This window comes from Lepisosteus oculatus, chromosome 2, assembly GCF_040954835.1.
Source record: "Lepisosteus oculatus isolate fLepOcu1 chromosome 2, fLepOcu1.hap2, whole genome shotgun sequence".
Taxonomy (NCBI): domain Eukaryota; kingdom Metazoa; phylum Chordata; class Actinopteri; order Semionotiformes; family Lepisosteidae; genus Lepisosteus; species Lepisosteus oculatus.
This window is the reverse complement of record NC_090697.1, coordinates 66,080,247-66,100,737: the sequence shown is the minus strand read 5'-3', so window position 1 is coordinate 66,100,737 and position 20,491 is coordinate 66,080,247. Positions and strand designations below refer to the sequence as shown.

Below are 20,491 nucleotides of genomic sequence, written 5' to 3'. Positions count from 1 at the left end.
TATCTTCAGTTCTCAGTCTTCAGTTCAGTTCATCTCAATAATTTGATTCACCTTTTAAGCCAAATTAATTTAAACGCAAACCTAAACAAAATATTAAAAGATCTACTCAGCCAAAATGTAAAGAAACGTGAATAAATGGTCAAAATCCCAAATATGTGAGGAAATAGTTTTGAAAAAATATTTGCTGAGATGTAGCTTTGTCATCAAGAATATTGATACTTCAGCATTTGTAAATGTTGCACTGATCTGTTTTTTTTAACCTAAAACTATCCTTTTAAAGGGATACCAAAATTGGAATGGGCATCTGGCACAGTTTACTGGCACACTTATTAACTCTTTTGAGTGCTTTTGGAAAATGATGATGAATCATTTTAATTTGCTTGTGCGAATCTGTTCTGCTGCACTCTGTTACCACTACACCACTGATCTCCACCACACTACAGGACCTCTAACATGCAGCTTCTGCTGCACAGACCTCTGGGGGTGACCTCTGTCCTCCACCAGATCAGATCAATCTGTTTCTCCCAGTGGGTGAATTACAGTCTCTTTGTCCAGACTAGGACAAGCATCAATTTGCATGGAGCTCTCTGCCTCTCTTTGTCAGTGTTACAGCCAACTGTTTCAGATGTCCCATTCCATTCTTAATAAATAACACTAACTGTCCATCTGTGCATCCTCAAAGAGCTACGGGACAAAAAATACAAGCAAAATGATTTATTTTTCATTCTCTGTAGTGGAAATATACACAGGTAAGATCAAGTTAAAGGCACAAAGAGGTTCTTGAGCTTAAGTATCAACAAATCAACTACTATTGAAGCTAAAGAAGATGAAAAAGGGAGAGAGAAGAGAGCAAGTGAGGGATTGAGTAAGAGAGAAGGGACAGGCTATTGAGCTTCAGTTTGGGGAAGGCGTAGCCTGGTCTACGTGAAAAGTGGGGCGCAGGTCTCCTTGAAATTGACATTGACCCCAACTCTCCCTGCATCTCCAAGCCAGGGTCACCAGGCCTCTGGAACCTGACAGTCTGAATCCAGGCCAAGGAGAGAGCCCAGGGTCTGGGTAAGAGGAGTAGAAGCAGTAGAAGCAAGCATATCTCAGGCAGTGACTGACTAACAGTTAGCAATCCCAGGGCAGAGACTCTTCTACCAGGACAGCTCACTTTATGGGACAGTGCACAATTAACTGTTTCAAAGTATAAAAGAGCATTCATTTAAAATTAAATCTAGAGTTTGACCTTTCCACACCTGTGTTATCTTTTCCTAGTTTTGTCATTAAAACTACACAGTAGGTTTCCGGTAAATGGGAGACCAGGGTAGAGAGTATGGAATTATGGAATTCTCTGTCTTAGAGGCCGAAGCAAGGCGAGATACCAGGGTCAGCTGTTGTTGCTGAAGATACTAGTCCAGATGTTATCCTGATTATGGTCGAGGCTCTGCGAGCTGGATCAGTCAAGTGGGGGGCAGCTGGGTTAGTGCTCCCCCCTATAGTATTTCCACGTCTGGCCTGGTTTTGCAGTCTGAGCTCCTCTCTTCAGGCTGTTCTTGGTCATTCAGATACTGGAGCTGTAGGACACAGAGGCAGGCACACACAGAGAGACATAGAAGTTGCCTTGCAAAAGCATTCAGATCTTTGCACAGTTTTCAAATTTTTTTGTTTTTAAGCTTGCGGTCATGACGCTTTGAATGAGGACTTCATATTTGTTATATACACAACCTACTCTGAATTCCAAATGAAAAAGAAGCAAATACATCATGAATATGGAACAAAAATGGAAAAGTCCTAATTGCATACGTATTCAAACCCCTTGCTGTGGCAAACCTACATTATGTTCAGTGCACAAAGTTACCTTAACGAGCAAAATAAGACATTGTGTGGCCTCTTTTGTTGTATGTGTGCAACAGTAGTGGTTCTCATGATTTCAGAATAATAACACTTGTCTCAGTGATGTTCCTTGGTCAGGTAGAGAATTTCAAGCAAACACAAAGACTATCAAAGCAAGTCAGCAAGTTTCCTGAAAAAAAAGACAGGGTATCAGCTTCAACAGTGTGGCTGAGCATCTTGTTCCAAACATAAATTAGCATGTTAAGGCCAGTGGAACAATACAGTTTTCTTTCCGAAATTGTGAGATAAACACTTTTGCCTTTGGGACTCAAGTAGAAAATAAGTCTAAACCAAAAGTGGAAACTAAGTGGAAATGGTTTAAAGACTAAAAACAGGAGACGATTCTTTACACAAAGGGTTGTGGGAGTGTGGAACAAGCTGCCCAGCTTAGTTGTGGACGCTGATACTCTGGCGCCTCACAAGAAATATCTGGATGAGATCCTCTAGTCAACTGACTACTAAGTGCTCAATGGGCTAGATGAGCCGAGCAGCTCCCTCTGGCATGTAACCTTTTTTATATTCTCATGTGCATCGGATTCTCTGACTCTATTAATCTACACAGATGCTAATTCAACTCCACCGATTTGAGCCGAAGGAGAAGAAGGAACGAGCATGGCCAGTTTTGCAGTTTTGCAGACACCATTAGAAAATTGTGCCAAGGAAATTGGCACAGTGAATATGCAGTTGTAATGTTTTTACTTTTTTTTCTCAGTTCATATCATCCAGTAGTGCTGTAACACTTTACCGTGACTGCGCTGTGCTTTTCTGCCCTTTACCCATGGAGGGTGGTTAAAAGCACGTTCAAGGGAGAGAAGGTGGAACTGCCAGGTGAGCGTGTTTGGTACACACATTTTAATTACAGTGTAGATTGCACTTACGACAGCACAGTTGAGAGATAGGCCCCCTCGCAAAACCCACACCCTGCCTGCGTGCCAGCCCTGTGTTTGAACTTCCTAGACTTCTGGATCAAAGAACAAAATAGGAGGCACTTCTTAACAAGCCTGGAAGGATCAGAAACAAACCCCATTATGGAGGGCAACTACCAGGATTCTGCGGGAAAAGTCTGGGTGAGATTTGAGGGTTCTCAACTATCAGATGCTCACGATGGGCACAAAGGGTCTGCCCTGCCTGTACCCTTCCTGGTGGCAGAGCAGTTGTGGGGTGATTGCACTGGTGCAAAACGTGACAGAGCTGTGTACTTGTCGACAATTTTCATTTTTTTCTACAACTTCAAGACACTGCTGCGCATAGGAAGGGGAACTCCTAGTCTTGAAACTGCATCAGTGAAACAGCTGCAAAAGGCTTTTTTATTCTCTCAGGGCATTTGCTGCGGTACCGGTATCTCATGACAGAGGAGTGTAAAGGAGGCAATCTTTACTCTTGCCAAAGGCATGATCTAACCGTGCATATTTCAGGAGCATTATTTATTACACTAGTTGTCAAAGGAGTAAATCAACTGTGACACAGCATAGAGGACAGAATGGAACAGGCATAACACCGCAGCATCTAATAAGGCTTGGCCTTGTGCATCATGCAGGACCTGATGCAGATGCTTGCTCTTTGCATCATGAGATGCAAGAGTGTTGTGGGTGGTCGTTCTGATATGGCAGGGCTGTGTGGCACGGGCACGCTCCCTGGCACCAGACAGCAGCTGTCACAGTGTAACACTGGTGAGGCGGTATCTGTCAGAGCAATTTCAGAACCGTGTGTGAAAGAAGACTGTTACTGTGACAGGGATTCAAGCCAGACATGAAAAGTGCAGACGTCTCTAAAAATGACAGACTTTGATGTGAGATCTGAGAGCTCAGCCTCTGAAGCTCGGGGGAGATTATCACTATGGCACTACCTCTGACATCCAAAAATACATACGCGATGGAACACACACAAACATTCCCTCATACACACAACGGAATACACAGTCACATGCAATGAAAGATACATAATCAGATAAATTACACGCACACACTACAAACCAATTACATATGTGAACTGACGGAACACATGTGCATTCTCATACAGACAATCAAACGCACAAATTTGAGCTACAGGCTTTACACACATGGGCAGACTACCCATTGATGCCTGACTGCTGCCCTCTCCTCAAGCCTTAGCAATCACTTGTCCACCCTGCCTCTCTGCACTCTGCGCTCTCTGCCCCTGGTCTCTCCCACAGTGGGGGCGGTTGACCAGCCTGGCTTCCCACTTGCTCAGGTCTGCTTCACGGTCAGTTCCCACTGATGGCCTGGGCACTTCATTACCAGAGGCTGAGTGAAGGGTAATTGTGCCAGGAGAGTGCATTAAGTTGTCAACATGCGGAAATGCTGATATAAAAAAAGTGAAAACAGAACTCCTTCCCTTTACTTTGGTCAGCTTTAATGGAGTCATTTTATAGATATAGAGTTCAGTACTAAAAACAAAACTTCCACAGGAGAAACAGAAGCACATACAGCAAGGAAATTAAAGCCTGTATAATGCATTCCTGCATCTTTCTCTTAACCCTTTATCTGCTGGATGCTGCTCCAGTTACCTTGATTTGTCTATTTACTGGCTGACCAAACACTTATTGGAATATGAATGCCCAGTCCTGATCCTGGAGGTGTCCCAGCATATCTGGTCTCAATTAGCAGCTTGAGGTAGTTCATTGGTTCTGACAGAACCCGTAATAGGTTCAATTAATTCACAGAGTGCCAGGATGGAGTGAAAAAGCACAAAATCAGGAATGAGCAGCTGGAGCTGTCAAAGGCCACAGGGAACATCCAGTCTCATTCCATTCCAGATGTCAGAAGTGAGTCAGAAGTTAGAAATGAAGAGTGAGCCTTCATTACAACAACTGTTGCCTAGAATAAATACAATTGGTGACAAGGACAGAAGCAATAAGAATGACTATAGTATAGTTGTGTCTTTTTGTTCCTCCACTCTACGTAGCGCCACTGTGCTTCTTCCCAGTTTCGGTGCCACAGTGTAAAAGTGATGATAGTTCTGGATTACACAAGCAGATAATGGTGTATTGGGTGTGAGGTGTTGGTGGTTTTGGCTGGAGGAGATCCAGGCAAGCTCTGGCACACCTGTGATATCACCATGCCCCACAGCTGGAGTGCAAACAACAACTGGAGCCCGTTCAAGAGCAACAAAAACAACTGAGCGTTTATCAGCTCACACAACAGCCCTGTCTCGCCCATCACGCTTCCTCTCCCTCTCTCCCGCGGCTCTCTGCTCTCTCCTTCCTCTTTCTCTCACTCCCACCTCCTCTCACCTTCTTTGATCGTCTATATAAAACCCAACCTCTCCCTGTTGTCTCTCTCTTCTCTCTCATCCTCACTCTCTCGCTCCTCATCTCCTGCTATTCCTCATCTCTCTCACTCCTCTTTTCAGTCTCTCCTTTCTCACACTGCTCCGAACACACTCAGTCTCTTTCTAACTGCCTAGAGCTAGATGGTAAATCTGGGACTCGTGCGTCTTTGTCATGTGCCACTTGATAATAATTGTAATTTGTCACTGTTAAATTTAAGATGAATGATGTAGAAATCAAATTAAAGATCTCCACAAAATCTGGGCTAAGCTTGGCACTGGCCCTACACATCATCAGGTGTACAAGGTGAATTTTAAGATTGATTTAAGAAGGATATAATATGTGTCCCTACAATCTGTCATTTGCTGCCTCTGTGTCAGTCTGTCTGCCACTGATAGTCTCTGTCTCTGACTATTCATGTGTTTCAGTTTCTGGCTCTGTCTTCCCCTGTTGTCAATCAGTACACCTCTTTGTCTGCTCAATATCAGTCTGTCTGTCTCTCTGTCTGGTAGGGCATTCTGGTAGTCCTGTGTTAGTCTGTCTCTCTGTCTGCCCCTGAGTCAGTCTGTCAGTCTGTGTGCGAGCACACTAATTAACCTATTCCTGGCAGCAGGGCGGGTGATTGGCTGAGCTGTGCTGTGTATGCCCCCTCATTCTCTCACAGCTGTGTTGACAGTCGGATGCGTTGCGTGTGTGTGTTCAGCTGCTCCGTGTGTGTGTGTACATCTGGATGGGAGGTCCAGAGTTTGTGTGTGTTGGTAATGCATATGTGTGTTCTCTCCTCTCCCACTTCATTGTCAAGATTAAGGTTTTTGATCACTGCAAATTTGTTCTTGCAAATATTCTGACCTTGTAAAGCTCTGCAAAAGCATTAAAGATTTAAAAAGTGCTAGCTGTGGCTCCTTTGAAGCTCTCTTTTTGATAATTTCAGTTAGATGAATAATTTTACATGGAGAAGACTGAGTTTAGGAACACAGTACCCACACGTGTATGTGCATGTTTGTATATGCTTGCATGCTTGTATGTGTTTGTGTGTGGTTATATCTCACTGGGAGGTCTAGAGTGTGCCTACATCTACTAAAAGCTTTACATTGTTTTTCTTAAACAGCGGCTTGAAACCCTTAAGTGTTGCTAGCTTGCAAACTTCCAGTACAGAGAGAAAATTAAAATTGTACCATGTTTAAACTCTGTGTGACCCTGCGCCGTTTATTGCTGAAGCCCCTGTTCATTAACACAGCACCAAGGCCATTACTGTTTCACAATGTTCAATTATTTCCTTTCTGTCCTGTATCTGAATGCTAATCTTTCCTCTGGGGCTGAGCGTTTCTCTCGCAGAGCTGGCAAAAGTCTCAGGCTGAGTGTCAAGCGTCTTCTCAGGAGAAAAAGGAACAGATCTGACTCAAATCGATACCATTCCTGCGCAAGTCAGCTGGATATGGGGACTTGCTGTACCACATTCCCTGTTTATTCTGTCAATTTCACATGGAAACAATGCCAACAATAATTCTAACTTCACACACAGATCAATATTTAATTCAAATATGCCTACTGTTCAAACTCCAGAGTGGATCAACTAATGAAGGTACCTATATGGTGTTCTATACTATCATTATCCAACTGTGATCAGGATTGACAGAAAACACACAAAAGTGATTTTTTAATCACAGCTATGCAAAACCAGCTAGATGTTATCTTTAACTTTATACAGAGAATCAGCCTGCTTTTCTGGAAGAACAGGTGACAACAGCTTACAGAAAACAGGAAGCAAAGGCAGGGACAGAAGGCAGAGACCCTGCATGTGATGATGCCTGGTCACCATGCCCAGGGGGATACAGCAGGGATGCCAGCACAGACTGACTCGGCTTGCAGCAACAGGCTCCACCCTCTGCCTAGGTGATGCACACACCCCTGTCAGGTCACATAGTGGTATACTATACTCCACTAAGCGGACTGGTCCCATGGTGGTAGCACATACAGACCAGGATGAATGGGAGTTGCTGGAGGAGACGTGCATTGCCTGGGCAGAGTCTGTACTGGGGGGCAGTGCAAGGCTGCAGGCTATGGCGATATGAAGTGTGCCTGTCCATGTGGATGCCCATGGAAATGAATACACCATTTCAACTATATTTTCCACAAAAGTATTGAATAAGATACTCAGGTCCAAATATCTCCAGCTGCAGGACAACTTTCAAAGCATTTTTATTCTTGTTTTCTCCCTCCCAGATGAGCACATTCAAAATCTCCAAACTTACATGCTTTTTTAAATGATTGAAACGCTCAAAAGAAATGTTTGCTATATTTTCTGCGCCTACAGGTATATTGTCCCTAGTTAACTATGCATATTCATTCTTTTAGAATTAGAATTGAATTGTACTGTAAAGCTAAAATCCTGGACAATCATCTTGATTATTTGTCATTTCAGCCCATACAAACTGCTTATACCAGAATCAGTAAGCACTGATACAATAAGATACAGCAAAATTTGTGAACTTTCACTTGCCTAATCTGTGTGTGAACAGCAATGTAAGGAACTGCAGAATGAACTAGTACAGGAGATTCAGTAAATGATTTTACCAGTAGGTTGCTTCTGCTCATGTGGTTATATGTCCCTTCTATTTGCTCCAGTGGCAATTAGAAATGGTGTGTTTTGGCGGTAATTCTCTAGGCAGCAAGCCTCGACCTCATGCAGAAGCACTCTGATTATCTGCCCTGGGTAGATGTGAGCTGGGCTATGAAAGGCCCTCAGTCTGTGGATGGAGGCGTAGAGCCCGGCTGCTTCCTGTTGCGCACAGAGCCTCATTCACACCGCGCTGACGCCCTGCCCCCTCCCACACTCCCATGCACAGAGATCAGTGTCCAGCCCAGGGACAAAGGGATTGGGAAGTCCATGACTGGCTGGGAAGCTGTGATTTGCACTGATGTACAGTATGACTGAAGATCCTGGCTATTCCTCAGTTGTTGGGTCTGGAGAAACATTTGGCTCAGGTGCTTTCTTGTTTTTACTCTTCCAGTTGTGTTTGCACCTGTGAACAATTTCACTACCTTTGTGGGTGAAGAAACCAGAAACGCTACTGAAAGTGTTTCACCCGAGAACGACCCGGAATGCACTTAATAAAAATGCTATTAACAGAAGTGCTAAATTATTCAATCGAGAAAAACGTTTTAATTCTCATTAAGTAACCCTCCTGCGGCGGCACATTCCGCTATGCTGCCCCGCGATGACCCCCCGCCTCTCGCTCGCCGACAGACACAAACTCATACACACGCAGCTCTGTCTCTCTGCCTGTCAGTGCCCATTAGAATTCCTGCCTCTTGGAGCGGAGGAGCGCACAAAGTGTGTGTGTGCGGAAAGAGAATGCATTTTTCACATTTAAGAACTGCGTTGTGCACTTGTACAGCAGTGGGCAGTCAAACAGGTCCTTTGTGGGAGCTGGAATTGGAAATCAGAACATGACGTTCAAAAAATGCCCACTGTCCTCTCTTTCAGAGACGTGCTTTCACTGTGCTGGCCGCATTAGCCCCGTTAAATAAAGGATTTCCTTTGACGAGACTAGAAATGTCTCCGTGGGCCCTCTGCGTACAGAAGGATGCCTTGCCTGCATTTAAAATTCTCAGTGGGGACACGGCAGATTTTTTCTGTGCAAAGACACTCAGTGATGTACAGCAGTCTTTTGTGTGCCGAGAATGAATTGTGCTTTATTGCTTTTTTGCACTCATAACCCCAGCGATGCCTGCTGAATGCATTCTCACCCTTTGGCTTATTATTTTAATGTATGTACATCTCCTGTTTTGCAGCTTATCGGGTTTTGCAGTTTTCTGAGCACTGCGGTGAGCCCAGTGTCTCTGTGGAGGAGGGGAGGTTGTGCTGTATCAGCATGTGCTCAGTAATGTGATACCAGCCCTGACTTCACAAAGAAAACTGAACTGATGAAACACTCACAGGAGCAGACACACAGCTAGCTTGCCACACCTGCCCTCGGTACAGTGCTATTTCCCCCTTGCATTTTTTAAGGGATGTGTATTTTTTGGGGGGGTGGTTACTTTGAAAAGGTAATAATTTAAAAGATAATTTAGGGATTACAGCTGAGGTCTCAAGTGGCACAATTAGGAACTAGTTAGTACTGCTGCCTTACAACTCTTGAGTCCTGGGTTAGATTCTGGACAAGGTGCCTTCTGAGTGGAGTTTGCATGTTATTCCCTTGACTGGATACTTTTTATTATACTTTTAGGTGCTGCAATTTCCTTCCACTTTCCAAAAACATGCTGGTAATTTAACTGGCGTGCCTAAACTGTGTATGCCCTATGACAGACCAAACATCCAGTTCACAGTGTAGTCCCACCATGAGGCTGGTACCGGTGAGAGAGCCTTCAGATTGTTACTTTTACCATAAAAACAGCAGCAAGCAACAGGAGGCCATTCAGAGTCACAGCCACCATACAGTCCATTTAGGAGCTAGAAGCTAATTGATTTGATGAAAATAGTCAGCTAATGATAATTTAGTAATAATCAGCTTTCTGGTAAAGAGTAGATGGAATAGGGGTCCCCAGCTTTGCTAGTCAAGAATAATGATTTTTCTGGGTTTCTTTAACTGACCGACAGCTTAAAACTAATCTTTGATTGCACACATCTAACATTTGTATGGGTCTTTAGTAGTGGATGACTTAAAGATTTAAGACATCATTTATCACAGAGAAACAGCCAGAATGAGACACAGACATTAGGAACCAAATACTGTATCAGTAGGTGCTATTGGTTAGGACCTGTGTTTTACATCTCATATGTAGGTCAGAGCCCAGAGATGTTAGAAACGCATTCTCAGTAATGAACTTGGAATGAACACAAACACGAGCTATACCAGAATCTGTAGTGTTGCTGGCTTATCTGGTTCCTGCTTGTTGTTGTCTGCCTGTGAAGTATACTCTTTTTATGGCCATGTCTGTACACAAGGTCTGAGAAAGTGTCCCCAAACACTTTACAGAAGTCATAATTCCGATCTGTTGGATTGTCCTAATGACGGTGATAGTTTTAGTGATCCAATTGCGCTTGTGCAACTGGCAAAAAAATGCAGGCAGGGATGAGAGCATACAGAGCTGAGAGGTCTCAGCAGAGAGGGAGAGATGACTGATGAGAGATGATGATAATCAGGAAGTCATTAATAAGGCTGTGTGTATAGGGGTTAATGGGATATTGGGAGATTGTCAACAGCCTCTCCTGATAAATTGGGGTAGGAATGGGAGCGAAGGTAAGAGGGGGTGGGGGGGACAATGACAGACAGTGATGTTGAATGAGCATTCAGACTAAACAGGTATTCAGGCTCCTCCCACACTGAGCCAGTACTGGATTTGCACATCTGGCCTGACTTGTACAGCGCTGGGCAAAGCTTTGGGCTTGAGTGGTTAGGGCAAAGGGCTTCTTACATGAGGGGTTTCTAGTTTAAGTCCCTGGCTGTGCCACGGACTCTCTATGCGACACACCCTGACTTCCCTGTGCTCCATTTTTCAGAGCTGGTCGGCATCTCTGCTGATTCCAGTTCAACCCCTATTTCTTTTGTCTGAGTCACTTTAAGATAAAAGCACCTGCAGTATGACTAATTATGCTAATTACATAGCTTGTTTCTGTTATGTTTTTGCGGTATTAAAATGCAGATCAAAACCTTCTCCTTTTATACCCAGACATGTTCTCACCACAGGTATCCAGGCATGCTGTTCTCGTCTGGAGAGGTTCAGGCTCAGATTTCTTAAGCTGACCCTTCTTTATCTTAAACAGCAGTTAAATAATTATGGAAACGGAGGTTCTGAGTAAAGGCACTCATTTGGAGGCCGGCCGGACAAGTGTCCTGTTGGGCAGATGCATACAGATCTTGTCTGTGCTCTGTAAATGAGAGGGATGCTGCTTGCAGCCATGTTGATTAAGAAAGCGGAGATCTAGCCCCCAGGTGGCCCGAGGCTCTTGCTGGGGGTGCAGATTCTGCTCCCACAGGCAAGGTGCAGGATGAACTGGGTCAGATGTCTTGACAGGAGCTCCGCAGGGAGGGCAGACCGGTGCTCTGCAGGGTGCTGCTGTGAGGCGCGCAGAGCACAGCCGAGCTGATTGACAGCTGGCAGCTTCACATTGGAAGAGTATCAAAAGAAAAATAATTGATGATTCCACATTTCCCCAAAAAATGTCAATTCAAAATTGAAGGGGTCGCAAGAAAAAAAAACAACTGGCCATTTTAATGTCAAAGAAATAATTATGCAAAACACACAGACAAAACCCCAAGTTCAAATTTAAACCAGTTGGATAAAACCATCTACTGTATATAACTGGTTTTATTTGGATAAAAGGCACAGTAAAGTCTGAACTGCATCGTCCATTTTGCAGCAAATGTGTGGTGAACACAGGCCTAGTGCTTCACTTCGGTTTGATCCCTTTCCCAGCTTCGGCCTCTCCTGCCCTGACTCTCTGACACGGTGCCCAGCTGTGTGTTGGCACAGCCCAGGCTCACACAACATACAGCTGTGAGCCGCATTGAGAATCTGCTGCAAGCAGGGATCCATCATCTGGAACATCTGCTGTTTATTGGCGGCAGAGCTGCACAACAAGCAGCAATGTCAAGCAGTTACAGAGCACAGCATAATACAGTATAGTATGGTATAATACAAGGCATTACTGTAAAGTACAGTATACTACAGCACAGTACAGTATAGAAAAGCACAGTTCAGTACTGCACAGCACAGAATGGCACAGTACAGGGCTGTATTGTGTACCATATGATTCTCTACTACTCCAAAGTGCGCAGGTCCCTCTATATTGGTTTCAATGACATTTTGAATAGATCTTAAAGCAGCTACAAATAGTCCTTCTGAAGTCCTTCATGGACTGGAGCCTTCTTATGTTCAGGATCTACAGTATGTATTCTGTATGTTCTTAATCATTACCTAAGTTCCCAAAATACGTATTCCTTGGCTCATCAAAGGCACAGCCTTAAGCCAGCCTGGGCTGGAGCCTTCAGCTGCTGTGATCTTCTCCTGTGGAACTGCCTCCCAGAGTCAAGCAGTCACATAGTACAGTACATAGCACACTGCCAACTGGCCCCAGACCAGCTGTGCACTTTGAGACAGGATAGATTTTTTACCATGCCTCTGCAGTTAAACAAATAAACACATAAGACAAGACATTAATTGTTTGAAAGCTGAAATGGTCCCTTAATTATCACAAAGCAGCATTAGAATATTGTTAAATTAAACACAAATGAAAAGCAATTTTGAATATTTTGTATTTGCATTATTTCTGTAATTAAATTGCTATTATTTAGGAGTCATCAGTATTATGAGCTTGCCTTTGGCCTCTATAAATTAACACATCCCTCTAATTAACACAAATTCTTAGCAAGAAGTCAGGAACAAAAGCAGATTAGCTGTGCAGTCCATCCAATCAGTGGAAGCTTTGGTAGACAAAAAATGGATTCAGAGTGATTCAGAGACAACGTCCAGCAAGGCCTTTTCTGTCTCAAAGAGTCCACCTAATCGGGGACCAGCTGGCAGCACAGAGGTAAGAAACCACACAGAACAACAGAGATTTAAAGTGTCCACAAGCTGGTGAGGACCAGCACCACTGGACCTGGCCAGTGAAAGCCACGGTACTATAAATCCAATGGAAGATACAAACCAGCTACCCACTGCAAACTTAATTTTCACATGCTTTTCTCTCCCTCTATCCCTCCTTCTCTTTATGTCCCTGAAGGCCTGAGCTAATTCAAGCTCTCCCTATAACCTACATTTGCTGTTCAGTCTCATATCCAGTTTGCACAGAAGCTGTGTATAGAGAGCTCTAGCCTCTAAGTACCACAGCCTGGGCAACTGTCTTTCACTCTCTCCCTCTTTCTGAACCTCTCTTTTCTTTTCCCTACCTTTCTCTGACCCTTCACCAGGTTCTTTCCCACAGCACCAACTGCTGTAAAATGTAACACACAAGTTCTCTCTCCTTCTCCATTTACATCTCCATCTCTCCCTCTGAATCTCCATCTCTTTCGCTGTAGTTCCATCTCTCTTTCTGTTTCCCCATCTCTCCACCAGTATCTCCATCACCCTCCACCTCTCCTCTATCTCTGTATCTCTCAGGATAGCCTGTATGTCAGTGGCCATGGCTATAATATCATTTAATAATCCTTCTCATTACACAGTGCCTGGGGCAGGACAACATTACATTACTCTCCCTTAATGAAAACAAATTGAAGGCAGTGTGACTGTGAGGCAAAGGCTGGCAGCACTGTGGCTCCGGTGTTTTGAGCTTTAACATATTCAGCACATTAACAGGTCTGTCAGTGACCCCCTGCCCCCAATTACGCAGGGCTGGGTCTCTCCAATATACAGTGGCTCTGTCAGTGCTCGTTTGCGCTTTTCCTTTCATAGGTAGACCATAATGAACCCCAAAAGACCTGCAAGTCAACAGAATTTAATATTTTGGATGCTGATGTCTAGAGAACTGCACTCTGCTGTGCCCCCTTTCCACCTATCGGGAAAAAAAACGTACTGATTTTGGTTGTGCTAACTTAGCCTCTCCACCTGTTTGTGGGTGTGTTGGGCAATGCAGTCAGTGTCTCAGACACTGAGTGTGATGGGCAGTGCATCTGTCAGTGAGTGTGATGGACAGTAGAGTCTGTCAGTCAGTCAGTGTGTGTGATGGGCAGTGCAGTCTGTCAGTCTGTCAGTCAGTGTGTGTGATGGGCAGTGCAGTCTGTCAGTCTGTCAGTCAGTGAGTGTGATGGGCAGTGCAGTCTGTCAGTCATTCAGTGAGTGTGATGGGCAGTGCAGTCTGTCAGTCTGTCAGTCAGTGTGATGGACAGTGCAGTCTGTCAGTCTGTCAGTCTGTCAGTCAGGGAGTGTGATGGGCAGTGCAGTCTGTCAGTGAGTGTGATGGGCAGTGCAGTCTGTCAGTCAGTCAGTCTGTCAGTCAGTGAGTGTGATGGGCAGTGCAAGTCTGTCAGTCTATCAGTCAGGGAGTGTGATGGGCAGTGCAGTCTGTCAGTCTGTCAGTGAGTGTGATGGGCAGTGCAAGTCTGTCAGTCTATCAGTCAGGGAGTGTGATGGGCAGTGCAGTCTGTCAGTCATTCAGTGAGTGTGATGGGCAGTGCAGTCTGTCAGTCAGTCAGTGTGTGTGATGGGCAGTGCAGTCTGTCAGTGTGTGTGATGGGCAGTGCAGTCTGTCAGTGAGTGTGATGGGCAGTGCAGTCTGTCAGTCTGTCAGTCTATCAGTCAGTGAGTGTGATGGGCAGTGTAGTCTGTCAGTCAGTCAGTCAGTGTGTGTGATGGGCAGTGCAGTCTGTCAGTGAGTGTGATGGGCAGTGCAGTCTGTCAGTCTGTCAGTCTATCAGTCAGGGAGTGTGATGGGCAGTGCAGTCTGTCAGTCATTCAGTGAGTGTGATGGGCAGTGCAGTCTGTCAGTCAGTCAGTGTGTGTGATGGGCAGTGCAGTCTGTCAGTGTGTGTGATGGGCAGTGCAGTCTGTCAGTGAGTGTGATGGGCAGTGCAGTCTGTCAGTCTGTCAGTCTATCAGTCAGTGAGTGTGATGGGCAGTGTAGTCTGTCAGTCAGTCAGTCAGTGTGTGTGATGGGCAGTGCAGTCTGTCAGTGTGTGTGATGGGCAGTGCAGTCTGTCAGTGAGTGTGATGGGCAGTGCAGTCTGTCAGTCTGTCAGTCTATCAGTCAGTGAGTGTGATGGGCAGTGTAGTCTGTCAGTCAGTCAGTCAGTGTGTGTGATGGGCAGTGCAGTCTGTCAGTGTGTGTGATGGGCAGTGCAGTCTGTCAGTGAGTGTGATGGGCAGTGCAGTCTGTCAGTCTGTCAGTCTATCAGTCAGTGAGTGTGATGGGCAGTGCAGTCTGTCAGTCAGTCAGTCAGTGTGTGTGATGGGCAATGCAGTCTGTCAGTGTGTGTGATGGGCAGTGCAGTCTGTCAGTGAGTGTGATGGGCAATGCAGTCAGTCAGTCTGTCAGACAGTGAGTGCAGTGAGTGCGATGAGGAGTGCAGCCTTGGTTACCTGCGGAGGCATGTTCGTGTATAGCAGGCGGAGCCAGATGACGTGCAAGCGAGCAGCACGGTCCTTCACAACACTCCGATACAGGAAGTGTCCATGCTCCCGGATCCCAGCCAGCACATAGCGCTCCAGCAGGTAGCACAGCTGCTGCAGGTCACCCTGGGAATGATATAGGGTCACAGGGGTCATCTCAGGGTTTGGGCTGGACAGACAGAAAGGCAAACCCACTTTCACCTAGATATACAAACAAAACAGACAAATGCACTGTGGGACTGATTTCCGACTGTACACAAGAGGTTGGCAAACTGCCCATCTAATGTGTTTACTGCACTGTGTAATTCTGTATGTAACTGTTCATGCCTAGTGGCAGTGTGTCTATCTGAGTGTTCACATGTGCTTAGGGGTCATGCTAACAGAGATTTACGCCAGACAGATTAAATCCAGCTGCATCAGCTCAAAAGATTCCAGAGCCAAAAGGCAAAGAAACACCCTATCATCCCTGGTCATGCCTTCTTGTCTGCCCCACTGATTCAACATTCCCCCAGCCACTGCAACACAACAAGAGAACCAGGACACAGGCAGGCAGCACAGGGGTTCGAGCAGGCCTGGTGCATGCAGGTTGGCGCGGCAGCAGAGAAGGGGATTTAACAGATTAGGGGATTAGGATAGGAAGAGGCGATGGGAATGACAGCCGGAGCTGCAAATGATTTATCCCCCTTAAGCCAATTAACCGCGAAGCGAGAGAAACGAGAAAACGAGATGGAGACACTTAGACATTGGCATCTCACCCTTGTTGGCACTGCCCCTGCTTCCCGGGGCAGAGACAGTGCCAGTGCCAGATCTCAGCTCCTTCTAATGGCTGGGTACTTAACCCGTTCAGGCATTGTCATCTGATGTGGTATAAAACAAATAATTGACTAAACTTTCCTGGGAAGCACACCTTCTTTAAATTATGGAATGCTGTATCCCCCTCTCTCATGAGGTCTTCATGAAACACAAGCGTGTGTAGATAATGTCTCTAGAATACGTCATTTTAGAAGCACAGGACTCTGTAGTTGATGTCCAACGCTCCCACCCCGGCAGGATCCAGGATCAACGGTCAATGGCGGCTTTTCCTGTGGTCAACTGAGACTGCCATCGGGTTTACAAAGAGGAGGGGTGGCGGCTCAGACCCTCCGAGGACAAAATTTCCGCCTTGGCAGGATGTGGTACTTTCCAACTTGTTCCATTCTGTGGCTCAAACTGGAAGGACTAATGTTTGCTAATGCTTTTTCCTTCTGTCCCGGTAGATTCTGAGTGAGGCCTGCGTGTCATCATGCTGGTGGTTTCCACTGAGAGGCACACCCTGCCCTCTCCCTCTCTCTTGGGGTCACTGGGAGTTTGCCAGGCAGGCTCATTACCTGTCAGCGAAGAAACAATAAGCGTGTGTTTCCCAAAACACCATGGACCTGTGAGAATGTCCACGTCTGAGCTCTGCAGGGCTGTTCTTCCAGGCTGTGCCCTAGTAAACCTGTATAGGAAATTAGTACTTGAACCAGGGATTGCTCTGCCTCTTACAGTCACCACGTTTTGCTCTGGTACTGTGCTAGATTGTTGTAACACTGTGACACATCATGATTACACCTTCATTTTTTTTACTATGGTAAAGAATTGGCAGTACCACAGTCTAGGGTAGTGATGTTGGAGCCTGGGAAAACAGCAGGGTATACTGGTAGAGCAAGGCAAAAAAGCACTTTTTGTTCATCATCTCCCCTCTTTCCATTATCCTCCCTGTTTCTCCTCCCATCACTCTCTCTTGCCCTGTGTCTCTCTCTGTGTTTTTTTCTCTCTAGCTCCCCCTCTCTCTCTTCAGATGGTACAATCAGGTCACACTGCACTGGCCCCGCTCAGAGTCGGTGAGTGGAAGCTGTCAACTTTCGTGTTCCAGGCAATAGCCTGGGAGATGAATGCAGAGATTGGGGGAGGGGGGCGTCAGGGCAGGTGTCTGTAGGAAATGAGATTTTCTATGCTGCGATATTCCCAGGGGAATACAGGTCAGTGGGAGAGAGCACGTTAATACCATACAATGTGGCCTCCAGCGTCTGACTGTTATCACAGTAGTAATGTGGAAAAATACCTCTCCACTTACATCGGGATCAGAATATGATAAATTGATTGGGCATCAGGTTATCAGTACACCTCAGTCATTTGCCTCCTCTCTGTACTGTTACTGTCCCAGCTGCCACTAAATGTTACAGCATGTCCAAATGAGGCTGGAAGATTGTGGTACGGTTATGTTATATTTGAGCAAACTGTTTACAGTGTCCCTGGAATGGTGCAGTTTGGGTTTGTCAGCTATCTATAGCTGTAACAGCTATAGACACAATGTTACAGCCATGGTAGACATACTTATATGATTTTATGTAACTACTGGTTTTTTTACACACCTTAGTAAAGAAGCTTGCCCCGGGACTCCCAAACTGACAAGTGAACATTACAGAAGCATTGTGTTCACGTCGTATTTATATTGTAAACAATGTTTTCACAATACAAATATCTCTGTAAATGTATAACCAATATAAAATCCATGCAGATACATAGTAGAGTCAGCAGCAAGCATATATAGCACATGGTGTTTTTGGTCATTTCATGATCGCCCACAGACCAATGTAGTTCATTACATTGATTTCCATTAGCATTGCCGAAATAGGAAGACAGGCTGACCATTTCAGGAAACGCATCAGAGTGGTGGGGATCAAAGAGCTCTCCAGGACAGTAGTCCCCCATCTCACTTCTCCTGCCCATGATCACACTGACCTTTCTGTCAGCATTCTCTCTCTCAGGGAATCCAGGACTCTTATTCCACAAGGACACCGGAAGCCCAAGTGACTTTACTTTGTGAAGCTCTCCATTCAGTTACAGATTTCAGTTTTTCACAGCTCCACCCCAGATCTCCCTTCATTTGGAGGTCCTTCTCACCTGCTCTTTCTTACATTTTCCTTTCCTGCATAGCCCTGCACCCCTTCTCTCACTCCCTCTCACCAGAAAACACTCCACAGCCAAACACCTGATTTTTTCTTGCTTTCTACTGGGTAATCTCAATTTGTGCCTTTGATCTTTTGTCTTTGATCAATTTGCGTTGCCACAACATTCCTGTAATGGGTTGCATCTGTAGGCACAATGTTCTTTGATTAGCCTGGTGTGTGAAAGTTTGGTGCAAGCCCTTCTCCTAGCCCAATCACAAGTACATTCTCAGTAAAGTATGGGCAACCCTTCACTTCTGCAAATGCTGTTCACCAATGTATTAAGTGTAAGAATAAAGATGGTTTTAAACTACAGTATGTGGCTCCCTCCAGATTTATTCATACCCTTAAATTAGGAACAAATAACCTAAGTGTGTACTGATGTACTGTACCATATAGTCATCCACCCATTTTCTGACGACTATATCAAAGACTGGGTCGCAGGGGGAGCCAGAGCCTATAGCGGGCAACAGCCGCAAGGTGGGGTACACGCTGGATGGGACACCAGTCCATTTCAGGGCACACATTCATACCAAGGCCAATTTTCTCAGAAGCCAATTAACCTATTGTACCAGCATGTCTTTGGACTGCAAGAGGAAACCAGAGCAACTGGAGGTAACCCGCACGAACACGGGGAGAACATGCAAACTCCACACAGATAGAATCGAACCCAGTGCCCCAGCACTGCAATACAGCAATCCTAATCCCTGCACCACCGTGCTGGAGCAAATTCAGATTTGTCATAAATAACTGTAGAAAACGAGAAATCTAGAAAACACTATGGTCACATTTATTTCCGTTGAAGAAAAGTTGACAAAAATAAACCTACAATATCATTCTGCTGTTTAGAAGTGCAATGGGACTTCAGAGATGTCTAAGAGTATAAGAGGAGGTAACACATAAAAGGCATTCGGTACCATCAACATCATCATGGTTAAAGTCAGCTCTCTGAAGACTGCATGTAAATGGTCATTGACCATGTTGGCGGATGAAACCCACAAAAGTATGTTACAATGTAGCATTTTTTAAATTTCTCTGTCAGCTGGATACGCTATCCAGCTAGTAAATATTGTTGTTATATAATGTTTTTTTTGTTCTATTTCACCAGGAGGATAAATAAATCTGGAGGGTATTGTACATTATATATCTATTCAGTTTACTGACTGCCCATTTATCTGAATTATTGGTTTCAGCAACTCTAAAAAAGTCTTAACTACCAATCCAGGGCAGCATGAGGATCCAGTACTTACAGTATGTTGGTACTTAGGGCTGAGAATGCAGGAGATAGGGAGAAAGACCCAAACTGACTGGGGGTGTGAAAATCCCATCATCTGTACATTAGCACGTACCATCGTCCTGCTCACTTTCACAAGGCCGACCAGGGCTTTTCAACCTTTCTTAGTTGGGGCTTCCATTTTCTCAACGAGGACATTCATTTATAGGCACACAATCCAACAGCATGTTTGTAAGCAATTTTTCAATAATTCTGCTATTATTGATAACCCGCAGGTCAACAAATCCACCATACACTGATCACAGCACGGCAGATCTGCTCTTTGAAAATGATGATTTTACAATCTAGTTAGATTTAGAGTGAGAGGTCCGCAGGAGCACAGAATCTTCTGGCTCGAAGCCTCTGGGCTATACAATAGCACACCAGTGCCAGTATTTCCACTGCATCATAGAAATTACTTTCCATGTTGCTGCTAGCACTAAATAGTGGATTAGTGTGGATTTTCAGCACTTTCATTGTGAGACTTGGCAAGCAATGGCAACCACGCTATCTGAGAAAGACGGAGCTACATGAAAGATCTGCATAGAGGGAAACCAGAGCTGTTCTGGAGTTTCACATTGCTGAAGGAATTTTCACCAGGGTTAATCTGAGATTTGTCAGACTTGGGCAACATTTTTCTGGTGCAGTGTAACTGTGATTAAAATTGATCCTAGTCCTGCCCCCTACACAGATAATTTTTTCAATCCACATGGGAGCAATCGGTCCCCTAATCTTACAGGGGATCACACGTATTGCGTACTTAAACTTTATCAGTGTGGGGGGGGCTAGGGGCTCCCTTGTACATTTCTCTGTGGTGGAGTTGAACAATGTAAAGATGTCAGTAGCTATTCACCACCCCCCATTGCTGGGACTGTCCCTTAAAGGAAACCAGGTTACAGCCTGCTAATGACACAGCCCAAAAAGCAACCAGCATTCCCACACCCGTTGGGCCCAACCTGCACTGAGCAGAATCAGGGCACTCCTGGGCTAAATAGAAAAACTGAACTTGTCTGTAAGAGACTCCTGAGTTAGCAC

The 20,491-nt window shown here is 45.1% G+C and overlaps 1 protein-coding gene across 2 annotated transcripts in view; it reads right to left on the bottom strand.

Moving 5' to 3' along the window:
- Nucleotides 1-699: 699 nt before the first annotated feature.
- Nucleotides 700-20,491, bottom strand: part of LOC107076754 (uncharacterized) — a 95,475-nt gene continuing 75,683 nt past the window's right edge. The window contains exons 18-20 of one of the 2 annotated variants that reach the window (XR_011182751.1): nucleotides 15,185-15,340; nucleotides 1,368-1,559; nucleotides 700-1,052 (exon numbers count right to left, since the gene is read on the bottom strand). Coding sequence is in view for 1 of the 2 variants with exons in the window: in XM_069181009.1 (XP_069037110.1) it covers nucleotides 1,479-1,559; nucleotides 15,185-15,340 (237 nt within the window). In the remaining variant the exon portion in view is untranslated. Of the gene's footprint in view, nucleotides 1,560-15,184; nucleotides 15,341-20,491 lie in introns of both variants that reach the window. The other variant, XM_069181009.1, reaches the window with a different exon arrangement.